Raw genomic sequence first — 20,790 nt, 5'->3', positions numbered from 1 at the left:
ACAGAAGAGAGGGAGTGAGACAGATTACAGGCAACTGCGCGCCGCCAGTCCGCGCACAGCAGCCAAGCAGTCCAAAGCGACTGAATGAGGGCTTACTCGAGCTGCTGTAGTTGGATATTGTCTATGTCTAACAATGCTTTCTGATCCATTGAGAATCTTGAAAAAAAGGAGCCTTTTATGTATTTCTTCATTCTGGAATGAACCGTCTGCTCTCTTTCTCGGTGTAACAATGTGCAACACTTACACGGTTTGACCTAAATCCATATTTATCTGCTGTAAAATACAGAGGAGTTAAATAAAAATGGGAATATGTTAAGTTTTTAGCCATCACATTAAAACATTTCTGGCGCATCCCTCTATTCTGACCCCCGTCTGCCGGTTAAGCACCTCTCCCAAAGTGCAAGCGTAAAAAAGTGCGGCTTCCATGTGCCCCCTTCTCTGGGAGAGAAACCGGGTCTCTGTTATTTCACGTCACGTTGTCTGAGAGGAGGAACTTGAAATGTGCGACTAGACGAGCCGAGAAGGGAGGGAGGCGGGCAAGGCAAAAAAAAAAAAGGAGGGGATGCGGGTGGGGGCAAGGAAAAGAGGAGGGGGGAAGAGGAGGAAGGGGCGAAAAGAAATGAAATCAAACGGAGAGCGAGGGGGTAGAGCGCTTGCGCAAAAAAGAATCAAAAACAGAATTTGAGTCACAGCATATAAATCTGTTCACGGTTAAAGGATTTTAATGCTCTACTGAAAAGTACATTAATGTAAAGCAGCAACAAAGCTCCACAGATTTAGTAAGGCAGAACACTGACTAAATAATTATTTTATACTGATAGAAATTTCTGCGTTTTGCATCAACTTTTATTTTAAGGCGCTTCAAATTTCAAGCTACCCTGTTGTAATCCTTATTACTTCGCCCACTGACGCTTGTTTGTCGTGTTGTGGTGCCTCATTAATCGGTTGTGGCAGAGCCACTTTTGGCAACGTTCCCCACTCCACTGCCATGGTCACGCAGGGTCCTCAACTTCCCTTCCTCGGGTCTGCAAGTCAAGATTATTTCGCAGAAGTATTATCAGGGGCGCCACCAAGGGGGGCTGGTGGGTGCCATGTGTATGTAGGAGCTTGAAAACCTAACAGTTTGTTAGCTGTTTAAATAAACAGATTTATTTTCAGTCAGACCTACATTTTAAATTCCACCACCTCATCATACTGATATAGCTTTTGGTTTTGTTCTCCTACCTCAAGGTTATGACTGGCCCCCACTTAGCCACCCCTTAAAATACTTCCTGATAGTGTTATTTGTCTTATAAGGAAAACAACAATATAGACAAGAACAATTCTTTTATTTGTTTTTATTCCTACAAATTAGCAGTTCTATGTGCACATTTTTGTTCATTTTTTAAAAAGAGAAATATGTCTTATTTAGCTTCAATTTATTTATTAATTTATTTTTGAAATCATGGATGCTAAATTAGGTGGTGGTGCTAGAGATAGCATGTTCTAACATATCAGCTCTATGGTACATATGTTGTCCATAGACAGTTAGGATGACTTTTTATTATATATTTTTAGTGAACTTAAAATTAATGTTTCACCAAAGAAATCTAGATAAAAAAAGAAAAAAAGATATAATGGTGTGCCATTCCTTCATTATTATATTCTCCTATCCGGCCACTCATTCAAAACTGTTAGGATGAATCTGATCATTTTTACTACTTTTTAAACATCATTAAGAGAAAACACAAACGCACATTTTGTTGTGACAATTTTGTTCTGCGATTCTCCAACGCTTCCACTCGGGCAATGGCCACCTTGATGAATTTTCTAAGCACTCCCTGGACGGACTGCTTTACATGCATCCGTTTTTTTTTTTTTTTTTTTTTTTTGTGTGTGTGTGTGTGTGTGTGTGTGTGTGTGTGTGTGTGTGTGTGTGTGTGTGCGTGTGTGTGTGTGTGTGTGTGTATGCATTTAAGAAATGGACGATATTTGATGAATTGTAACATGTTAATTTTAATGTTTCACTTTTTTTTGTCTTAAAACGCTGTTTTGAATGTGTGTCGGTCACTCCTGACTCCATAGTCAAGTAATATCTGGATCGCAAATGTAGGCAAAATAAAGGGAGAGCTACAACATTTTAAAATCATACGTGGCGAAATAGTTTATTGTAAAATTCTGCTCTGGCTTTTTTTTTTTTTTTTTTTTGCTTTGGTGTGCCACCCCTAGATTATTATTAGTGGTCCCCCCATCTGGCCATCCCTCAGAAAACTTCCTGACGGTGCCCGAGATTACTGTTATTATTCTCTAAGGATCAGTTGGAAAGTAAGACAAATATATTAATAAAAAAAAAAAAAAAAACACTGAAGAAACTTTTCTCGTGATAAATGTTTTGTACAGTTTACTGCTAATCTCCAAAGCTGCCGGTCTCTAACTTGCTTTCCAAATATTCCCACACATAATGCGCGCGCACGCTCTCTCTCTCTCTCTGTCTCTCTCTCTCTCCCTTTCTCTCTCTCTCTGTCTCTCTCTCTCTTCTTCGCGCGCTCTCTCTCTCTGTCTCTTGCCCTCGCACACACACGCACAAACACAGACACACACAATCATGATGCTAAGATGGCGCCTAATCAGTGTCAAGTTCAAGTGACTCCCACAAGTCTAATGCAAAAAGCATTTCACACAGTGTCTGCTGTACAGAATGCAGCGTGCAGAAACAACGTGGTGCTAATAATAATAATAATAATAATAATAATAATAATAATCAAGGTGGCAGTCCGAGAGTCGCTTTTTTTCATAATGTTTGTTTTTAATTTCAATCAAAATTTCCGTTCACATTTGCTCATAAATAGTTGGCAGAACAAACCAACCAACATACAGTAGCCTAAAAAGTACAAGGAAACGTCTGACTCTAGGTAGGCTCTAAGCGCATATAGGCCTGCTTGTTGTAACATAGTTTGCCTCGATGTGGCACAGTGACACAGTTCATCAGTGATACAGTTTTGCTCTTCAGGAATAACTCGGAGTGTGACCCATTTTTTCCCCTCCCAGAAAGTGTTACAACATCACATTCTAGCTGTGTTTTTATACATCAGATATTTTCCTCTGACCTCTGGACATGGGGGCAGGAAGGTGGCGGGAATAAGAAAATGTACTTCTTTTTTTAAATTAAGGTATAGAAAATAGCATATAAAACATATACTCCTTAAATTATTTAAATAAAGTTATTTCATATATCACTGTCAAGAGGTACCGTTTCACTTTTTTTACATTTTATTTTTTTAAAAGTAGTGCTGGTGGTCTGAAAATTGTTCTCGTAAGAGTACAATATACTTTGTGTATGCATAATATTTAATTCTTGAGAATAGGTTACAATGCAATGCTGTAACTCTTTTTGTCGCCACTGAACGTGTTCTCCCTCCAATTTCCCTTCCACTAATTTTTTTTTTGTTAAACACAACAAAAAGAAAAAAGTCATCTTGACAAGTTATTCACACAAAAAACAAGCAAAAATGTGTAATCAAAACTGCTCTATATGCAACACCACAACAAATAACACGATTTAGTTTCACAGAAGAGTTACATTTAAAACAATGCAAGCTGACAGACAAAAAAAACATAACTTATTTTATTTTTGAAGATACTGTATCGTGACAGTTCAATTGTTGCCGATGCAGACATTTAAACAAAGGCTACTTCGCACAAAGACATTTGCTGGAACTATAAAGGTCGCCATACAGGCGTATTTTTTCGGGTGCTTGACCCCCTCAAATTGAAATGAATACCGAAAAATACTCGATTTGGATAATCATGAACTGCGCACAACTCGTCTAAGACCTGTATATATAGGAGTGCAATAGGCTGATGGGTTCATTCTTTTTTTAAAATCTTATTTTCTCCTCTAAGATTTGACATCTATTTCTGATCCTATAAAAGAAAAATCCACAAAAAAGTTTAAACTGAACCAAATATATAAACAGAACCGCTTTGTAGCTTTTCAGCTCAACTGAACTCAGTTCTAGACAGTCAATGTTTTTTTATATACATGTCAATGGTCTCATAAGGAAAATAAAAGTGACTGAAATATCTGCAATATATATAGACAAATCCATAATATTCATATAGATGATTTTTTTTTCTATTCGGTCCAAATAAGACACATGTAGGCCTATTGGTTAAGAAGAGGAAAACAGAAGGATACAATCGCGATGTTGGAGTTTAAAGAAGAGTTTATCATTTGTTCAATGTTAAGCTGGTTATGACCAAAAACTGTACAGATCTTGTTAGAAAAACATTTCCATAAATATCATTTAAGTTTCAGAACTTATACCCATAATTAAATTACAAATCGATAAATATGGCATCATGGATATGTATTTACAACGGTATAAACAAAAGGCAACGTTATATTCAACGGTAACAATCGTAAACCTAATACCACATGTCTCCACCTGAAAACGGACGTTGACAACAGATGCGACCCCATCAAACAAGGAAAAAAATACATTCACGAGTATAATATTTATTTAGGATTTTCAGGTTTTTTTTTTTAAATCTGCGTTCAAGTTCATGACAAAGACTTTGGCACGTTTCTTAAGACTGTTTTTGAAGTTTCAACAATCAATCGAAGGAGGCGACGTCACCGTCATATAAAACAGCGTGAAATAATCTTTCATTTTTTAATTACTTTTTTTTCTTACTTAAATAAAAATTTGAGAAAATACATAAAATGAAAAAAATAAAACAAGCTTTCTGAAATCTGTAAACTAAAAGATTAAAAATAAAAACAAAAAAAAATTATAATCACAAAGTTTATTTAGTCGTGGATGATTTGTTTTAAAACTGCGGAATAAAGTCATTTTTTTCCGTGATCCTGAGAACGGACGTGGCCTGCTTGGTGCTGGCTTTTGCTCTCATCTCCATGTTGTTGTTGTTCCAGTCCCATTTGTTTGTATGTGAATGTGTGAGTGTGTGTGTGTGTGTGTGTGTGCGTGCGTGCGCAAGAGTGTGTATGAGAGAGAAAATTGTTTTATTTTAAGTCACTCCTCGTTCATCCTCATGGTCCAAACTGCAGGGAGAGGCTCCACTCTTCACGACTTCAAACATACCACTCGTTAAAGTTGGGCGGCAGTCCTTCGCTGTGACCAGGCGTGTTTTGCACGGCTGACGGCGGTGTTTTTGTCGGGTCCTCGGTGCTGGCTGAGACCAGCACCGGTGGAGTGGCCGATTCATATCCGGAGCTCGCTGCCGGGGAAGATTCCGAACCTTGAGACTCATGTACCTGATAAAAAAATAAAAAATAAACACAAGGAAAGATAGTGAAATTTTTGTGGAATTGCATACATATAATCTCCTCCCCGTATCTCCAGCCCCTCCCCCCCCACACACACAGATACGTACAAATAAATGCGACTGGAACAACTAATAATATCCACGTTCAAAGCTGGACTATTTTTGAAATATTGAAGTAAACATATTCATTTAAACTTGAAATGTAAATTAGAATAATGAGAAGATTTTCTCTGTTGAGCACAACTTAGTTCTAAGTATTTACTCGTTGGCATCATATTTGTTTACACTCTTTTTTTCCCCAGCAATAAGATCTTAAGCAATGCCTCAAGTTGTGTCTGCAGCAGAGGAATGGGGGTGGTAGTGGTGGTGGTGGAGCGTGTGTGTGAGTACGTATGTGTGTGTTAATGTGTTTAAGGAGTAATGAAGACGTTAATTACCTTCATGTGTTTCCTGAGAGAGCTGGGGTGTGTGTAGGACTTGTCGCACACTTTGCAGATGTATGGCTTGTCTGACGTGTGCACATGCATGTGCTTTTTCCTGTCGCTGCTGTTGGCGAAGCGTCTGTCGCAGCCGTCAAATTCACACTTAAACGGCTTCTCACCTGCGGGATTAAACAAACCCACAGCACACCATGAATCACGATTGCAGCACACAAACAAAAAGAAAAAAAAAATCTCAACCCCCCGATTGTAACACCCACCTGAAAAAAAAAGAAGCAGAGACTGAGTAACGGTCTGCAGACTATTATATAACAGGGTAACCTACATTTATTCGGCGAGACATGGATACGAGCTCCACTACTACACTCTGCTGCTCTGTCAGGCTTTATTTATTCAAGAGGCCTGCTCCCCCCGTCATTCAACTCAACTGTAGTCAACAATGAATCAACAGGGCAGCGTGCAACGGCTGAGCAACAATTATAAACACAGTTAGAAATTGATTAGTTGTCTGCTGCCTTGGTAGTCTGACAAGCGAGCACAGAATCTCAATGAATCACACCAAACATCCCGTCTCGAAACCTTGCATGCGCGTTGAGCAGAGTTAGCAGCACAACAAAGTTGCTAAAAGAGTTGTTTATGGGGGTTTTTGAGCTTGCAGTCGATTTATGTAATTGTTATTATTTTTTAAAACGCAGTAGCTGTTTGGAAGCGTGAGCCGTGGAGCAAAGTTTGCAAATGGTTTTGGTAAACAACAAAAGCATGCTGCTGCTATGTAACGGCTGAACACACACATTTACTACCCGGGAATGACCCCGTGATTCTTTTATGCGAAATAAAACTCTCTGATTCTTACCTGTGTGCGTTCTTTTGTGGATTTTCAGATTTTCCGAGCGGGCGAATATTTTCCCACATCCAGGGAACGGGCACGGGAACGGCTTCTCGCCCGTGTGCACGCGGATGTGGTTGACGAGTTTGTACTTGGCCTTAAAGGACTTGCCCTCCCTCGGGCAGTCCTCCCAGAAGCAGACGTGGTTGCTCTGCTCGGGGCCGCCGACGTGCTCCATGGACACATGCGTGACCATCTCGTGCATGGTACTGAACGTCCTGTCGCACGTCTTTTTGGGTCTATTCATCTGGTTCTCGTCTATCCATTTGCAGGACAGCTCTTGCTTGATCGGCTGCCGCATGTATCTGAAGAAGGCCCCCGGACCGTGGTGCGTCGGCACGTTCATGCCCATGTTCATGTTGATCGGGTGGTTGTAGTTGTGGAGCTGAGCACCGTACGGGTCCGTCCGGGGGCTCGCCACCGGCCGGTACGGGTCTGGTCTTCCGAAAATGTCCCCGCGTAAGCCGAGGTGCATCTGGCTGTTTACAACGTGTCCGCTCGGAGAAGTGTGGCTCACTCCCTGGTCGTGAAGTCCAGGGAACAACAAATGTCCGGGGTTGTCGGGGATCCCGGGCGGCCCGTGCAGACTCCCCGTCGAGGCTGCAAAGATCCCATGCTGGGCACTCGGAGCTGGGGACTCCCCGACGCCCCGGTTCCGGAAGAGAAAGTCCCGCGTCGAGTTGAACGCTCCCCCGCCATACGAGCCCACCTGCCCGCCGTGCGAGTGTCCCAAAGCGGCCGCGTATCCAGTCGCCTGCGGAGTGAAAGCTGATGTCTGGCTGGATGCGATGTCGTGCGCCACGGGGCTTATTTTGAAAGCCGCGGAGTGGGAGGAATCAGAGAAGGGATTCAGTCCCAGACCCGGGTCCCTGTTCCCGATGTCGTGGTGCCGTGGCGTCCCGAAGCCCCCCACTCCTAACGATGCGAACTGCGGACCGCTATCTAGAAGCATAGTCATGAAGCTCGAAGCAAACTCAGGAGTCGGGTGGGAAACAGAAAATCAAATTAAAATCCAGTTTGAGCGGAGCGCGGTGGGCTACAGACCACTGCGCTGAGATTTACCACGTTGAGCAAAAAAGATCCTAGAAATGAAAAAAATAAAAAAGCCAAAAAATGAGGGGAAAAATCCTATGTAAAGGAGCTGGGAGGGAAAAAAACTCCCGTTGACTGCGATCCGTGAGAAAGAGGATCAAACTTCCCCCCCTTACCAGGCTGATGATGTCCTTGGACTGATAAAGTCAATCACTCACTCCCAGAACATAAATGAACTCAGGAGGCAGTGCTACGGTGGCCAATCGGCGCTCAGCTACCCTTCAGACACGTGATCACCGAGAGTGGCGTTAATTGGCTGGATTTCATGTGATTGGCACTGTTTGGGATTGAAGATGGCAGGTTGTCTCACTGGTTGCGTGTGATTGGTTATTTCGGGCATTATTTTTGCAGGTATAACGAAACACTCCTGCGATCCCACATGTGTTAATGTGAGGCGCCTCACTCAATGTAATGCAGACATGCTATGGAAAGAGCCGTAGAAAGTCATTTACTTCCCCGGAATTAAAGAAAAAATATAATTACGGAACTTTTCCTAACTTTTACCCACTAATACCGTCGATATGAAGGACAGTAACTTGCATTCTATCTATCTATCTATCTATCTATCTATCTATCTATCTATCTATCTATCTATCTATCTATCTATCTATCTATCTATCTATCTATATTTCATGAATTGGCGCATTTCCAGATTTTTATTTATTTTTAAGAAAAAAATATATCCGGCGAAACATAGATAAATAAACCAATAAATAAATTAATAAATACGGAAATGCATGCGTAAATAAATAGATAAATACTTTATCAGATATTTTAGTAATTGCAATCTAAATGTATTTGTCATTTAAATTTAAATGTAATTAATTAATTTTTTTTTTTTGGCTTAGCTAAAAGCTGTAAAAGATGTCGTGCCACTGAACAAGTTTCACAGGGTTGCCGCTGACTGACTCGCTGCAGGACACAAAATCTGATCAAGTTCAGAGACGCGCTGAGTGAGCTTCAAGCGGCGCTTTTTAGAAACTCCGAGCCTTTTTCACATCCTTTTCTCTCTACCGCCCTCCACCCCCTCCTCCTTCATCTCCTCCATCTCTCCTCCTCAATCTGTCCCAGGAAGGAGCTCTCACATTCTTTACTTTACAGGGCTCTGGACTCCCCAAGAAAAAAAAAAAAAAGAAAGAAAAAAAAAAAGAAAAAAAAAATCAAGTCAGTTCTTCATTCTACTGTCGCCCTCGTCCCACCGCAGTCCCTCTGAGAACATTTCACCGAGAGAGAGTAATAGATTGGGGGTAAAAAAGGTGAGTTTGCTTCATGCTTATCTCTACTTTACAAGAGGCCTATGTGGTCCATTCTAGAGAAGTTTTAATTCTACATTTTCAGAGGGGTTTTAGTGCTCCATGTTTAGGCCCGTTTCTCATATGTTAATTCAGTTGTTGCAAGTAGCCGCGTACCTCCTTGGTTTCTTTTTGTTATTGCCATCTTGCATATCAGTTCAACACTTGCGCTTTTTAACACAAACTCAACAACTTCTCATGAAGCAAATCCACGAATGAAATTCACTTCATCGTTTTTCCTGTGTGTGTGTGTGTGTGTGTGCTTATAAGTGTGTGTCTCCCTCCTCGCTCCGTCTCACAGTTTACTCCCTCCCTGCACTCTCTCTCTCTTTCTCTCTCTCTCTCACACACACACGCACACACACTTTCCCTCTCTCTGACACCGCACACGTTGCGCGTTCACGCACACACACACACACACACACACACACACACGCATACACACACACTTATGCAGAGTTTTTAAAAAGGATCCCAGCATATGCACACATTCACATCTGCACACACGCAGATTTATTGCGACCTTCGGTGAACTTTAGGAAGTGACAAGCAGCCTGTTAAGTTTTCCTGTATTCCCTCCATATTTTACTGCCTTGTTGAAACGTGAAGGCTCCACACGCCGCTTTTAAATAAACGCGCCGTGTGTTTACAGCCATATTATACTGCTATGGAATGATTAAGTGACGCGGGTTAAGATGAGTCACAAATGTTGCCTTTTTGTCGGAGCTCTTGCTGTGGAAAGAAGAGGGGGAGCTGTCATCAACAAGACCAAATGTGAAGCAACTGTTGCTTTAGTGTTAAAGTTCTGACTTTTATTTATTAATCAATGAACCCTTACAAGTGGAAATGGGCTTCAAGCACATTTAAATTATAGTGAAAACAAACAACACAAGTAGTGAATTTATTTTTATTTGTCTTGTTCCTGCGCGGTGTGTTTTCAATTTCACCCGAGAGAAGCAGGGATACTTTGCGCATTTTTTCTCCCAACTGAATCGTAAAACGTTACTTCAGAAGAAGCGCAAAAACAGCACAGGCTGCAGCCCTGCTTAATCAAAACTCTCTTCCTGACACTTTTAAGCGTGTCTATTAAATTTCAACCTGGGTAAATCTGATAAATAAATGCAATTAAAAATAAAATAACTCAATGTTTGCTCGTATTCAATTTAATTACATAAAATAACTCAATTTGCATGCAAACGATCAGTCAAACACATCCGAATTAAAAATCATGAATGACTAATTTTAGCACATGCAGGCGTGATGCAACGTGATGCATTTTCAGCAGGACTGCGGTATGTATAATTTTGTTTTATTTAGTCATCTCTGCTGGGATTACCTCACTGGGCGTTTGGAAAGCTCATTGGTTATAACATAATCTTCCCTCAACAGAGCATGCGCGTTACCTTAAAATATGAGAATATTTTATGGTGTGCATGCCCTCCCTGACTGTAGGCCCATGCTGTTGGAAAAGAGAACATAGCCATCACCCTGTATGGTAAACAGCTCACATTTATATGCTTGTTGTAACTAGATGCAATATAGGCTGGGACATAAAAAGGTTATTTTTAATTAAAAAAGCTGGATGCATGTGTTTTTTTCCCATAAAATAAAGTGGCCTATGTAGCAGCGTTTTCTTTTCTGGCAGAAAAGTTGAGGGATTTTTCTTTCCTTTTTTTTGTCCATGTTGTCTGGCCTGTATCCCATACTATGCTTGGCTGGCTCAGGCCACTTGTGCAGTAGACAAGTTTGTGGACTTGAAGTTAACTCAATAATGACTGGACCAAAATTAAATGTAGCCTGTACTTCTTTTTTGGATAAACTAAAGCTTATCTTAGAATTAATTACTTATGTTTGCGTTTTTACTGTAGAATGTGTGTTTTCACGTTTTTAAACATTAGAAATAATGTCTGTGTCTTCAAGGTGCAGTGAAAGAAAAAAAAATAGTCTGATTCACTGCTTTGCTATGGGTAGCCAATGGGATAAATGTTGCAGATAGTTCCGCTGTTATTTAATATCACTTAAAACTGCACACGTTCTATTTTGTATATAAATATTAACATGAGTTACTGAGTTTAGTATTAGTTTTGCTTTCTCAAAAAAATCTCCACACCACAGACGGAAGCTTGAAGGCTCGGGTTCTGCTCTTTCGTTCTATTCCACTCACAGGTTACATTTTAAATTTATGTTTTATTTTTCTTTAAACTTTTGAGGAATTTTTAAAATGTATTTTCATGCGTGGTTACGTTTATTTTTTCAGAAAATATCTACTTTTACATTGCGGTATATATATTTACACACGTCACCTCCTACTATTTACACTTTTAAATTTAGCAGGTAAATTTATCTGGGAAGTTTTTTTTACTATAGTTTATCGCTAACAATTTTAGGTTTTGCAATTCGATATTTGACTTTGTCACATCTGCGTCGAACCCATTTCCATGCGGTGTGTTGTCTGTGTTTCTTGAGCGAAATGTTGTAATTTTGCTCTTTTTGCCTCCTCTAAAATATTTTAAATATCTTATACAGTAAAGTAAAAACCAAACAGGTTCTCCATATATCGTCAGATTAGGCAGTAACTTGGGCTCTGAGTAACTGCACTTGGAATTTGCCTTCATATGGCTGATGGAGAGAGCTAATTGACTTCTTGCTGTGATTTACTGGAGCAGCTGTCCCCCAAATGGACTCATCCCAAACCTGTTAATTCATCTAAATTTCATAATGTGATGGCAACAAGGTGCACTGCCATCCCCACATCAATTACAATATCTCCACAACACAAATGGTTGCACTCATACATACACACATTTATTCCCGCAAAACATTAACAGACATTGGAATCAGTTTCTGAAAAATAACAACAAATTTACTTATATTTACTAACGGCATGTTATAATTGGCTTTTTTCAGAGCTAATGATATTAATCGCAAAGCGCATCATCTATTCTAGTTTATTTTCTACAAACCTGCATGATAACTGTTTATGTGTTTTATGGCTTCGTAAACAGTTTTATAATGTATAATAAAGTCTTATCACCTACTAAGGTTAAGGATATTGAACTTAATGAATTGTGAAAAGACTTTCTCAATGTGCTTTCAATTTATAGGTTTAGTTTTTTTCGCCTTGTGTTAGAACCGTGTTCTGTTTTGCTCCTACTTTATGCTCAATTTGAGGCACAGTAACAGAATCAGGCGGGACGGGGACGCTACACGTGTAGAATTGTTCACTCACATAAATCACAGCGATATTTTGTGTCCAAAGGTCAGTAATGTGTAATTTGTCTTGTTAACTAATCGACATGAATATTAGACTCATTTAGGAAAGCTAAATTAGTATAACGATATTTATATGAATGCAATTCAAATTGTCTTCAAGAAAAATAAATGAATAAAATCTAATCAAATTATGATCAAAACCAGAAATTTATTTCCAAAATATTTGAAAAATATATATTTTGTGCTTGCGGAAATGTGTCGGAATACTTTCGGTTAATCTTTAGATATTTAAACAGGAATGATACTAAATCTAACCTCTTCTTTGAAAAGCCTCCTCTTTATTTATTTGTCATGTTTTAAGAATAAGGTATTCAACGAAGAAGCATGATAAATAACTGTAAAAATGTGACAATGCATTTTTTAAAATAATTTTTTCCAAATAATAACTGCTTGAAATTAAACTCTTTATCATAGCTTTGAAACCATAACATTTCTCCAATTGTTTTGGAGAAACATGTAAAAATTTGAACATATGTTAATGGTTTCAGTTCATTATCATGTTTTACCCTATTTTGTTCAGTAAGAAAAAAATATGAAGTAATTTTGATCTTTTCAGATTTAATTTTTAAACAAGATATTTATTATTATAAGGCTTTAAGAATCCCTCCCCCTCTTTAGAAAAACATCAGTTTTCAGACAGGCCCAGGAACACACATCAGCTGCTATGACTCTGTTACTGCAAAGGTGAAGCCAAACAGCCTCATAGAATCATAACATCTCTTTGCACATCCCACTTTTTTTTTCTTTTCCTGAAAAGAAAAGACCATAAATCATCAGGTTTGCCAGACCTTTGTGCAGGCTGAGTGGCAGATTGGAAACCTACAGTTTGTTGACCTTCTGATCTCAATTATTTTCAGAAATGCATCAGGTGAAAGGTTGACAAACATGACCGCCAATGACAATTGGGGCAGATTTAGGCCAGTTCTGGGCCTGTTTACTATTTTACAGCACTTACTGTCAAGTGGGTCCCTTTGATTTATTGCTGTCTTTAGAATACAGAAAAACTGAAGGCAGATTTTTTTATTTTTATTTTATTTTTTGTTGTTATATTTTCCTGTGTATTTAGTGGCGGGAAAGTTAGAAAATATGCCAGCAACAGTCTTTGGAAATAAAGGGGGGGCTTTCACCTAAAACCTACATAAGCTACAGCCCGGAGCCCAAGCCTCGTTGTGTGGATTTAAATAAAAGTAAAAGATGAAAGAATGTGCCTTAGCTGTCCGAGGTGTTGAGGAGCCTTAGCAACGTCAAGAATAAAAAAAAAGAAAGAAAAAAAGCGAGTTGACGCACAGGAAAAATGTACTCTACTGTAGCAGCAGCAGCACTGGAGAACTCGGTGTCCTCACAACACCTCAAAGTATATATAAGAAAGTTTTCATGCAAGCTCACTGAGTTTGTCACGTTTCACAATTTACATTTTACATAACCACTTTCTTTTAAAATGGAGGGGGGGAAAAAATGTACGCCAGCCTTCAGGACGCACTTTTTGAAGATTATTAATTTATTTACGTGCCTTAATGAGAGAGGCTTTATTTACAGAGATGGTTTACATTGGGCTCTAAGGTATAAAGTAGTACGGACTGTCCTGTTCTCCCAAATGACACTTCTGTAAGAAAAAAATCATTTGTACTACTAATAAAAAAGATAATCATAAATAAAAAAAAAAAAAAATCGGCTCCACTACTTGTTGCTTCATTGCAGTTAACTTTTTCCAAGCACTTCAAACTTGCATTAAAAAAACCCCACATGTATATATGGTTAAATTAATAGAGTTATATTTTAAATCTCTAAATTCGCAGTGACTTAAATATTTAATAAACACTTTTTGTGAACGCTTTGTTTACGCAGTTTCATTTAAAATACATTTTACCTTAAATAAAACACATTTCCCTGTAACTTTCACTGCTATCAAGTGTTTCATTTTTTACTTCTAATACTAGTCTTGAGAATAATTGGCCTGGACACGCAGAGCCCAAAACCTATTGTTCTTGCCAGGCAGGAGTAGTTGTTTTGGCAAAGAAAAAAGCCTCTGCAGACTTTGATTGTGTTGTGTTTTGCTCATGTCTGGACCTAATCACTTGACTTCTACCAGATGATTTCTAATAAACATTAACCTGTGCATTCCCCCCCTTCCCCCCTCTCTCTCCTGCTATATGTGGAGATTTTAGAGAAGGGCTGTAATGAGAGTGCGCCTGAAGTTAAAGAGGCAGCGATATTAGGGAGTAGCACCGCGGCACATTTCAAAGCATTTTCTCGGCGATATTTGAAAAACGGAGTCGTGCGGTGAACTCCTGCGTGTCCCTTTTAAAACAAACCCTGCGCCTGTCAATCACCGCACATTCCAACCAATCCCAAAGCTCCCTTTTTAAAAGCAGGTTTGCCTGCTGTGCTTTTATATTGCACCATGGCCTGTTTCGAAGCATTTTTTTACTACCACGGTTATTGCCACAAATCAAGAGGGCAAAGTGAACCGGCATGGGACTCACACCAACTCTAACGAAACTGAGTCTGGTTGCAGCTTCCGCGATGTTCACGGCCAAGAATTTCACATGCAGATGATATACAGCAAGGGGAGAGAAAAAAAACAGCAACATGGGAGCAGAGTTTCTAGGTGCATCCTGACTGCTTGCACTGGTTGATTTCTGCAAACTCACAGGCAAACTCACAACAAAACATGACAAGCCTTTCGAGGTTTAGTGGCTGCCCTCTCTCTTGCGTCAACCCCGGGGAGAGCAATACTGAACCCAGCGTGGTGCTGCCACCTTTGGCAGGGGAGCACATGGGACACCCCACTGGCAGTTCCTTAAAACTCTGCCCCTCGCACAATTTGCGAGACTACCCCGAGACGAGGTCCAGTGCATATGTTGACCACTCGGTTCCCAGTTTTTCAGACTCTGGATATCCCAGTCACCGGTTAGAGCACAGCCCTAGGGGCATTATCATTGGAGCAAATCTCTCTGGAGCCGGCATGCCACCCGTCACTGATCAACTGGCACCAAGACCCAACCAACATGGCGGGATGGGAAGGTACCGGGACTTTGCTGGCTGCAGGGACAACAGGAGCCACGCTTTTTTTGCCAGCTACCAGGAGCAGGCCCACGCCTCCACGGACGCGTCCCGCGACCTCGGCGGTCAGATGATGCTGGGTCTACCTGGCGACCTCCTCACCCGGACTCACTCCTACGGCCAGACCATCAACCCCAAGGGAAGCAGCCAGCAGATTGTCACCCAGTTCCTGGGTCTCTACAAGCCCCTGAACATGGCGATCCAGCGTGGGGGAGCCGACGCCTTCCTCAGGTGCTCCAAGCAGACGGTGAAGCATGAGCTGGTGTGCAAGTGGAGTGACGGCAAAGAGGCAGGGTCGGGGAAGCTGCCCTGCTCCAGAGCCTTCGGGACCATGTATGAACTTGTCACCCATGTGACAGTGGAGCACGTCGGAGGACCCGAGCACTCTGAATACATTTGTCACTGGGAGAACTGTGCGAGGGACAGGAAGCCTTTCAAAGCCAAATACAAGCTGGTGAATCACGTCAGGGTCCACACTGGGGAGAAGCCCTTTCCCTGTCCATTTCACGGCTGTGAGAAAGTTTTTGCTAGATCAGAGAATCTAAAGATCCACAAGAGGACTCACACAGGTCAGTATAATAATAATAATAATAATAATAATAATAATAATAATAATAATAATAACAATAATAATAATAATAATAACAATAATAATAATGCATTTAAATTGTCAAATATTTATTATTGATTAAAAATTTATTTTTAGCGTTTATCTGTCTCACAGTAATCTTTTTATTTTTTCCAATTTTATTATTATTATTATTATTATTATTATTATTATTATTATTATTATTATTATTATTATTATTATATGTTTCATTTAGACCCGTGCTACGTATTTTGCGATTAAACGTTCTAATTTTTTGTGGGGTTTTATTTTGTTTTATTTTTTTTTTTTCGCCGTCCACGTCAGTTTTTACTCGCATGTCTCAGGAGAAAAGAGAGAGAGAAAGGAAAAAAAAAAAAGACACGTGTAGTCCCCACGCAGGAGCCACAGATGAGAAAGTAGTAAGACAGCTGCAAACGATTGCAGGCAGCAGGCCTGGCGCTTTGGGTGCCTCCCTCACTTCATTCAGAGAAATTATTAAATAAATGCCGGGACACCGGAGAGCTGTGACGTAGCCGTTACGCTGCTCGTGCCTCCCAGGGATTTATCTTCCTGTGTTCACAGAGCACACCGCTCTGTGATGTAGCCATGATGTAGTGGGAAATAATAACAATTTAAAAAGTTGAGGAAATGGTGGACTTTAGCTGTAAATAAAAATAGGCTGTGTTTAAAAATGTATCCCGTTGCCGTCGCCCCCCCCCCTCCTCACTTTTCCTTTGAAGGGCATTTCATATGTTACCATGAACCGTGAAATATCTCGTAAAATGCTTTTTTAACTTCACAACCTGGCATTTCTTTTTTACCAAACACCCAACCATATGAAATAAATCAGCATGCAGTTATATTTTATTCCATTTTCCACACATGTCAGCCTAATTACGTTAAAATAAAGGCATTTAATTTGGAATTATATAAATAAAGTGAATTGCTTTCTCACAAAATTAAAATGAAAAGAAAAGGACTGGACTAAATACATATTCCTTGGGTGCTGTCTTTTATTTCTGCTGTGTATTGTTTTATTATTAAGAGCAGCGGAAGAAAGAGGCACAACAGACCCCCATGTGACACTGGCTAAGCTATCACACAGCTGCACATGCGTACAGTGTGCATATTAATCAGGCTCTTTATGTAATAACAAAAAGTATCATAAAACACACATAAAGAATCCAGTTATTTATTTATATAACAACAGTTTACAACAGATGTCTTCTCAAGAAACTTCAAAATACAGGAAGGGCCAAATGATATCCAACTCTGTGGACATATTCAGTCAAATCAGACTCCATACAATCCAATCATAATTTCAATTCAGTTACATTAAATCCAGTCTGATTATAACACAACAAAGTCCCAATTCATTCAGAAAATGAAGCACATGTACTTTAGAAATACTTACAAAAACTGTACTGCCATGATGCTTGCAGAGAGCTGTTGTGCAGTTAACTGAAGTGATTAATTTGTTCAAACAGAATGGCAATGAGGCAAAAATGTATTACACGTCTCAATAGGAAGTGATGGAAAGCTACAAGGAAAACTGTTAACCAACCCTGAAGACGCTCTTAAAGCGTGATCTTAAAGCATATATATATATATATATATATATATATATATATATATATATATATATATATATATATAGAGAGAGAGAGAGAGAGAGAGAGAGAGAGTTTTTAACTGAATTTCAACCCAGAGCCTTATATACGTGTCACATTAAGGGATGCGTATGGATGGTGGGACCCGTTATTGACGGAAGATCCGCCCTCCGTCATTTCTCCATCTCTGTGCAGCATTTTGGTGACGTGTGCCATATGATGGTTGGATGTTCAGGCCTGTATGCGCTTTCATAACTCGTCCCCGTTTCTGTCTCTGCATGTTTTAGGTGAAAAACCGTTTAAATGCGAGTTTGACGGCTGCAACCGGAGATTCGCGAACAGCAGCGACAGAAAGAAGCACTCCCACGTCCACTCCAGTGATAAACCCTACATGTGCAAGGTCAGGGGCTGTGACAAGTGCTACACCCACCCGAGCTCTCTACGGAAGCACATGAAGCTCCACTGCACCAAGGAGCACGTCGCCAAAGGCGGCGACGCGCCTCCCGGTGACGGGGGTCATGCTGCGGAGGGCAGGCCGGCCCGAGCGTCGGACGTTGGCCAGATCAGCCCCCCTCAAGTCCCCACCTCCACTCAGGATGTCCCCCTGTCCCCTGAGAGCCGGGACGAGTTGACCCCGAGGTCACGCTTCCATCACGCGTTTGACAGCAGTTTGGACTACTCCGCGCACAGGTCGCAGCCCCTCTTGGACCCTTTGTTGCTGCAGAGGGGCAGCTACAGGTCCCAGTCTTCCCAGTACCCCTGCGGCCAGACTGGTCACGCTTTTGCCCAGACCTCGCGGACTTTCTCCTCGGCTTCTCCCTTTCAGAAGAGCATCGTGAACGGATGGTACACATGCCACAGTGGCGTGGACACGTTCCCACCAAAGCAGTGCAACAACATCCCCTCCCTCTGAGAACCTGAACGCAAACTGTGGGCCTCTGTTTTCATGTTGTAGCCTAAAACCCAGCAGCTGTTTCTCTTTTACTCTGTGTACTTTTGTGAATGCTGTATGAAATAGTTTCTGAAAAGTCCTTTTGAATTTTGCATTGCGAAATATGGCCAAGTTTTTGTCGTTCTTATTGTTCTCCGCTCGCCCTTACATCTCCACAGTGTGCTTTAGGAGCGCATTCGCGTTGCATAACTTAAAAAAAAAATGTCGGTCTGTCTTAAAAGTGAAAAGAAAATGATTGTTTTTTTAATGTAAGTTTTTTTATATATATAATTATCAGCGCATTACGCATTCTGAACCTAAAATCTCTTACAGGAAAGTTAAAAAATAAATCTGAATGTAGCCCTCACAGTAGGGGTCTTTGTTGAATGTAAACTAGGTTTAATGTATGTCGGGATGAATAGAAATATTATTCATGACTTTATGTATATCGCAGGTTGAATCATTATCTGGATGATCTTTACTTAGGTTAAATTTTGAGATCTAACAGGCCTGCTTGGTGGGCCTGCAGCATGATTTGACTTTAATTAATATACCGGCAGGCTCATTATTTTTTTCCTTTCCCTTACCCTTGATTATGTTCAACATCCTCGCTCCTTTTTTCCATGAAACATTCGTGCTCTATAATATGTGTTTATTTCACATTTCTGTGCAAAGTGAGTAAAACCAGAGTGTTCGTGTTAATGGGGAAAAAAAACAAACGTTTAATTAGAATACATTCCTGCTGTACATAAGCATACTGTATAATTAATTATGTATCTTATATTTTATTAAAGTGTCTATATTCTCTTTGATCAGATATGTGTGATATACCCTCATCAAATAATTTTCAACAAAGATGCAAACTTTTCTCTGGGTACAAAAAAAAGAGAGAAATTATCCATGTCCTGTGTTAAGATTTGGAATTCAGTGTGAAGCCCTCCTACAGCTCTTAATATACATAAGGAAGAACAATTTATCTGAGTTAAATGAGACTGATACATGCGTCTGTGAGGGCTGCCCTTTATTTATTTTATCATGTCTGTTTGCCTTGTTGAGTTCCCTGACATGATATTTGACGTAAATTGGTGCTATATAAATAAACTGAATTTAATTTGATTTAATATTCAGAACTACACTATCTTGTAATATGAGAGCATCCTGGTAACAGCTTGCCTTAATGTTCATATGTCTGTTATATAATTGATCAAAACTACTGGGTTTCATGTTGCGTTTTCTAATTTTTCAACCCAACATTCATTGAAGGCAGATATAACTCATGTTGGAAAAGTCTTGGTTAAAGAAACAGCTTTCAAACAAAGATGTTGGTTTTGCTTTGTTAGATTTTCTTTCTGCTAATGGTGAAATGATTGCCTCCAGTACAGTTTCACTGACACATTTGTTCACGTTCCTTAGTTCTTGTACCTTCTGGAATGCAAATGTCAACAAACAGCTCATTATTTCGCAGGAATGAGCCGAACAGATCTCTCTTTTCGACGCCTGTCTTTTTTTTTGTCTTCAGACTTTTGAGTTCGCTTTTGCAATCTAGTCTTGGTGCAAAGGCTGAACTTATCTTCAGCGAGTTATTGTTCCTGGTTCACACTCCCTGATTCATGTGTCATAAAATACATCTTTGTCTAAAGATGTCAAGAGGAGTGCAGTTGAAAGCCCAGAGACGAGCTGAAAGTACAGTATGGGTCGTCTTGATGATGAATAAAGACATAAAAATAAATCTTTCACTCTAAAAATGATTTCTGACCAGTTTCCATGCATGCTATCCATATTTTTAGTAGTACACAACTTGGATTCAAACTTGTAGACATAAATTAGGTCATGTTGAGTCGTTTGACGTTTTTTGGGGGATCGTATTTGCAGGACATGATGGTCTCAGTGATCTTTCAGCTAACATCAAAGTATTTTCTGTTCAAGATTTTCATTAGATATTTGGATGATCGTGAAAAAGAGTGCACTTACTGGTACAAGGTTGCATTTTTGACTCGCTGGTGATTTCTTTCTGTATACTATTTCAAAGTCAGAACAAAAGCGTTACAGGAAATGCATAATTTTTGCAACGATATAAAGAACGAAAAAATAAATACTGGATTATCTTTTTCATGTCTTAGTGAAAAGCTGAAAAAAGTATGTTTACTGTATATGTGTACAGTATTTGCAGATGTCTGCAGATGCAGTCTGAGATTAACTTGTTTATGTATTCTGTGCTGTGTGTATGTTACCCACGAGGATGCATCATTTGGGAGATTCAGATATTTTTGAACGTGCTTTTTGCAAATCCCTCACGAACTTTCAACAATTTCAATTTCTGTATGACACCGAGCAGTTTGCACTGCT

General features: G+C 39.9%; 2 protein-coding genes across 2 annotated transcripts; one reads left to right on the top strand and one right to left on the bottom strand.

Annotated features, from left to right (window-relative positions):
• Nucleotides 1-4,117: 4,117 nt before the first annotated feature.
• On the bottom strand, nucleotides 4,118-8,138 carry zic3 (zic family member 3 heterotaxy 1 (odd-paired homolog, Drosophila)). The gene is made up of 3 exons (XM_014984627.2): nucleotides 6,562-8,138; nucleotides 5,706-5,869; nucleotides 4,118-5,257 (listed from the first exon to the last, which is right to left on the bottom strand). The coding sequence occupies exons 1-3, from the start codon at nucleotides 7,550-7,552 to the stop codon at nucleotides 5,075-5,077; spliced, it is 1,338 nt and encodes a 445-aa protein (XP_014840113.1). The 5' UTR covers nucleotides 7,553-8,138; the 3' UTR covers nucleotides 4,118-5,074.
• Nucleotides 8,139-14,677: 6,539 nt separating this feature from the next.
• Nucleotides 14,678-19,254, top strand: zic6 (zic family member 6). Its single transcript, XM_014984626.2, has 2 exons — nucleotides 14,678-15,883; nucleotides 17,801-19,254. The coding sequence occupies exons 1-2, from the start codon at nucleotides 14,923-14,925 to the stop codon at nucleotides 18,424-18,426; spliced, it is 1,587 nt and encodes a 528-aa protein (XP_014840112.2). The 5' UTR covers nucleotides 14,678-14,922; the 3' UTR covers nucleotides 18,427-19,254.
• The last annotated feature ends 1,536 nt before the right edge of the window (nucleotides 19,255-20,790 follow it).

Source organism: Poecilia mexicana, unplaced genomic scaffold, assembly GCF_051168715.1.
Source record: "Poecilia mexicana isolate PSO_F unplaced genomic scaffold, ASM5116871v1 scaffold_10, whole genome shotgun sequence".
In the NCBI taxonomy this organism is placed as follows: Eukaryota; Metazoa; Chordata; class Actinopteri; order Cyprinodontiformes; family Poeciliidae; genus Poecilia; species Poecilia mexicana.
The sequence above is the reverse complement of the archived record's forward strand: the minus strand, read 5'-3'. Positions and strand labels throughout refer to the sequence as shown.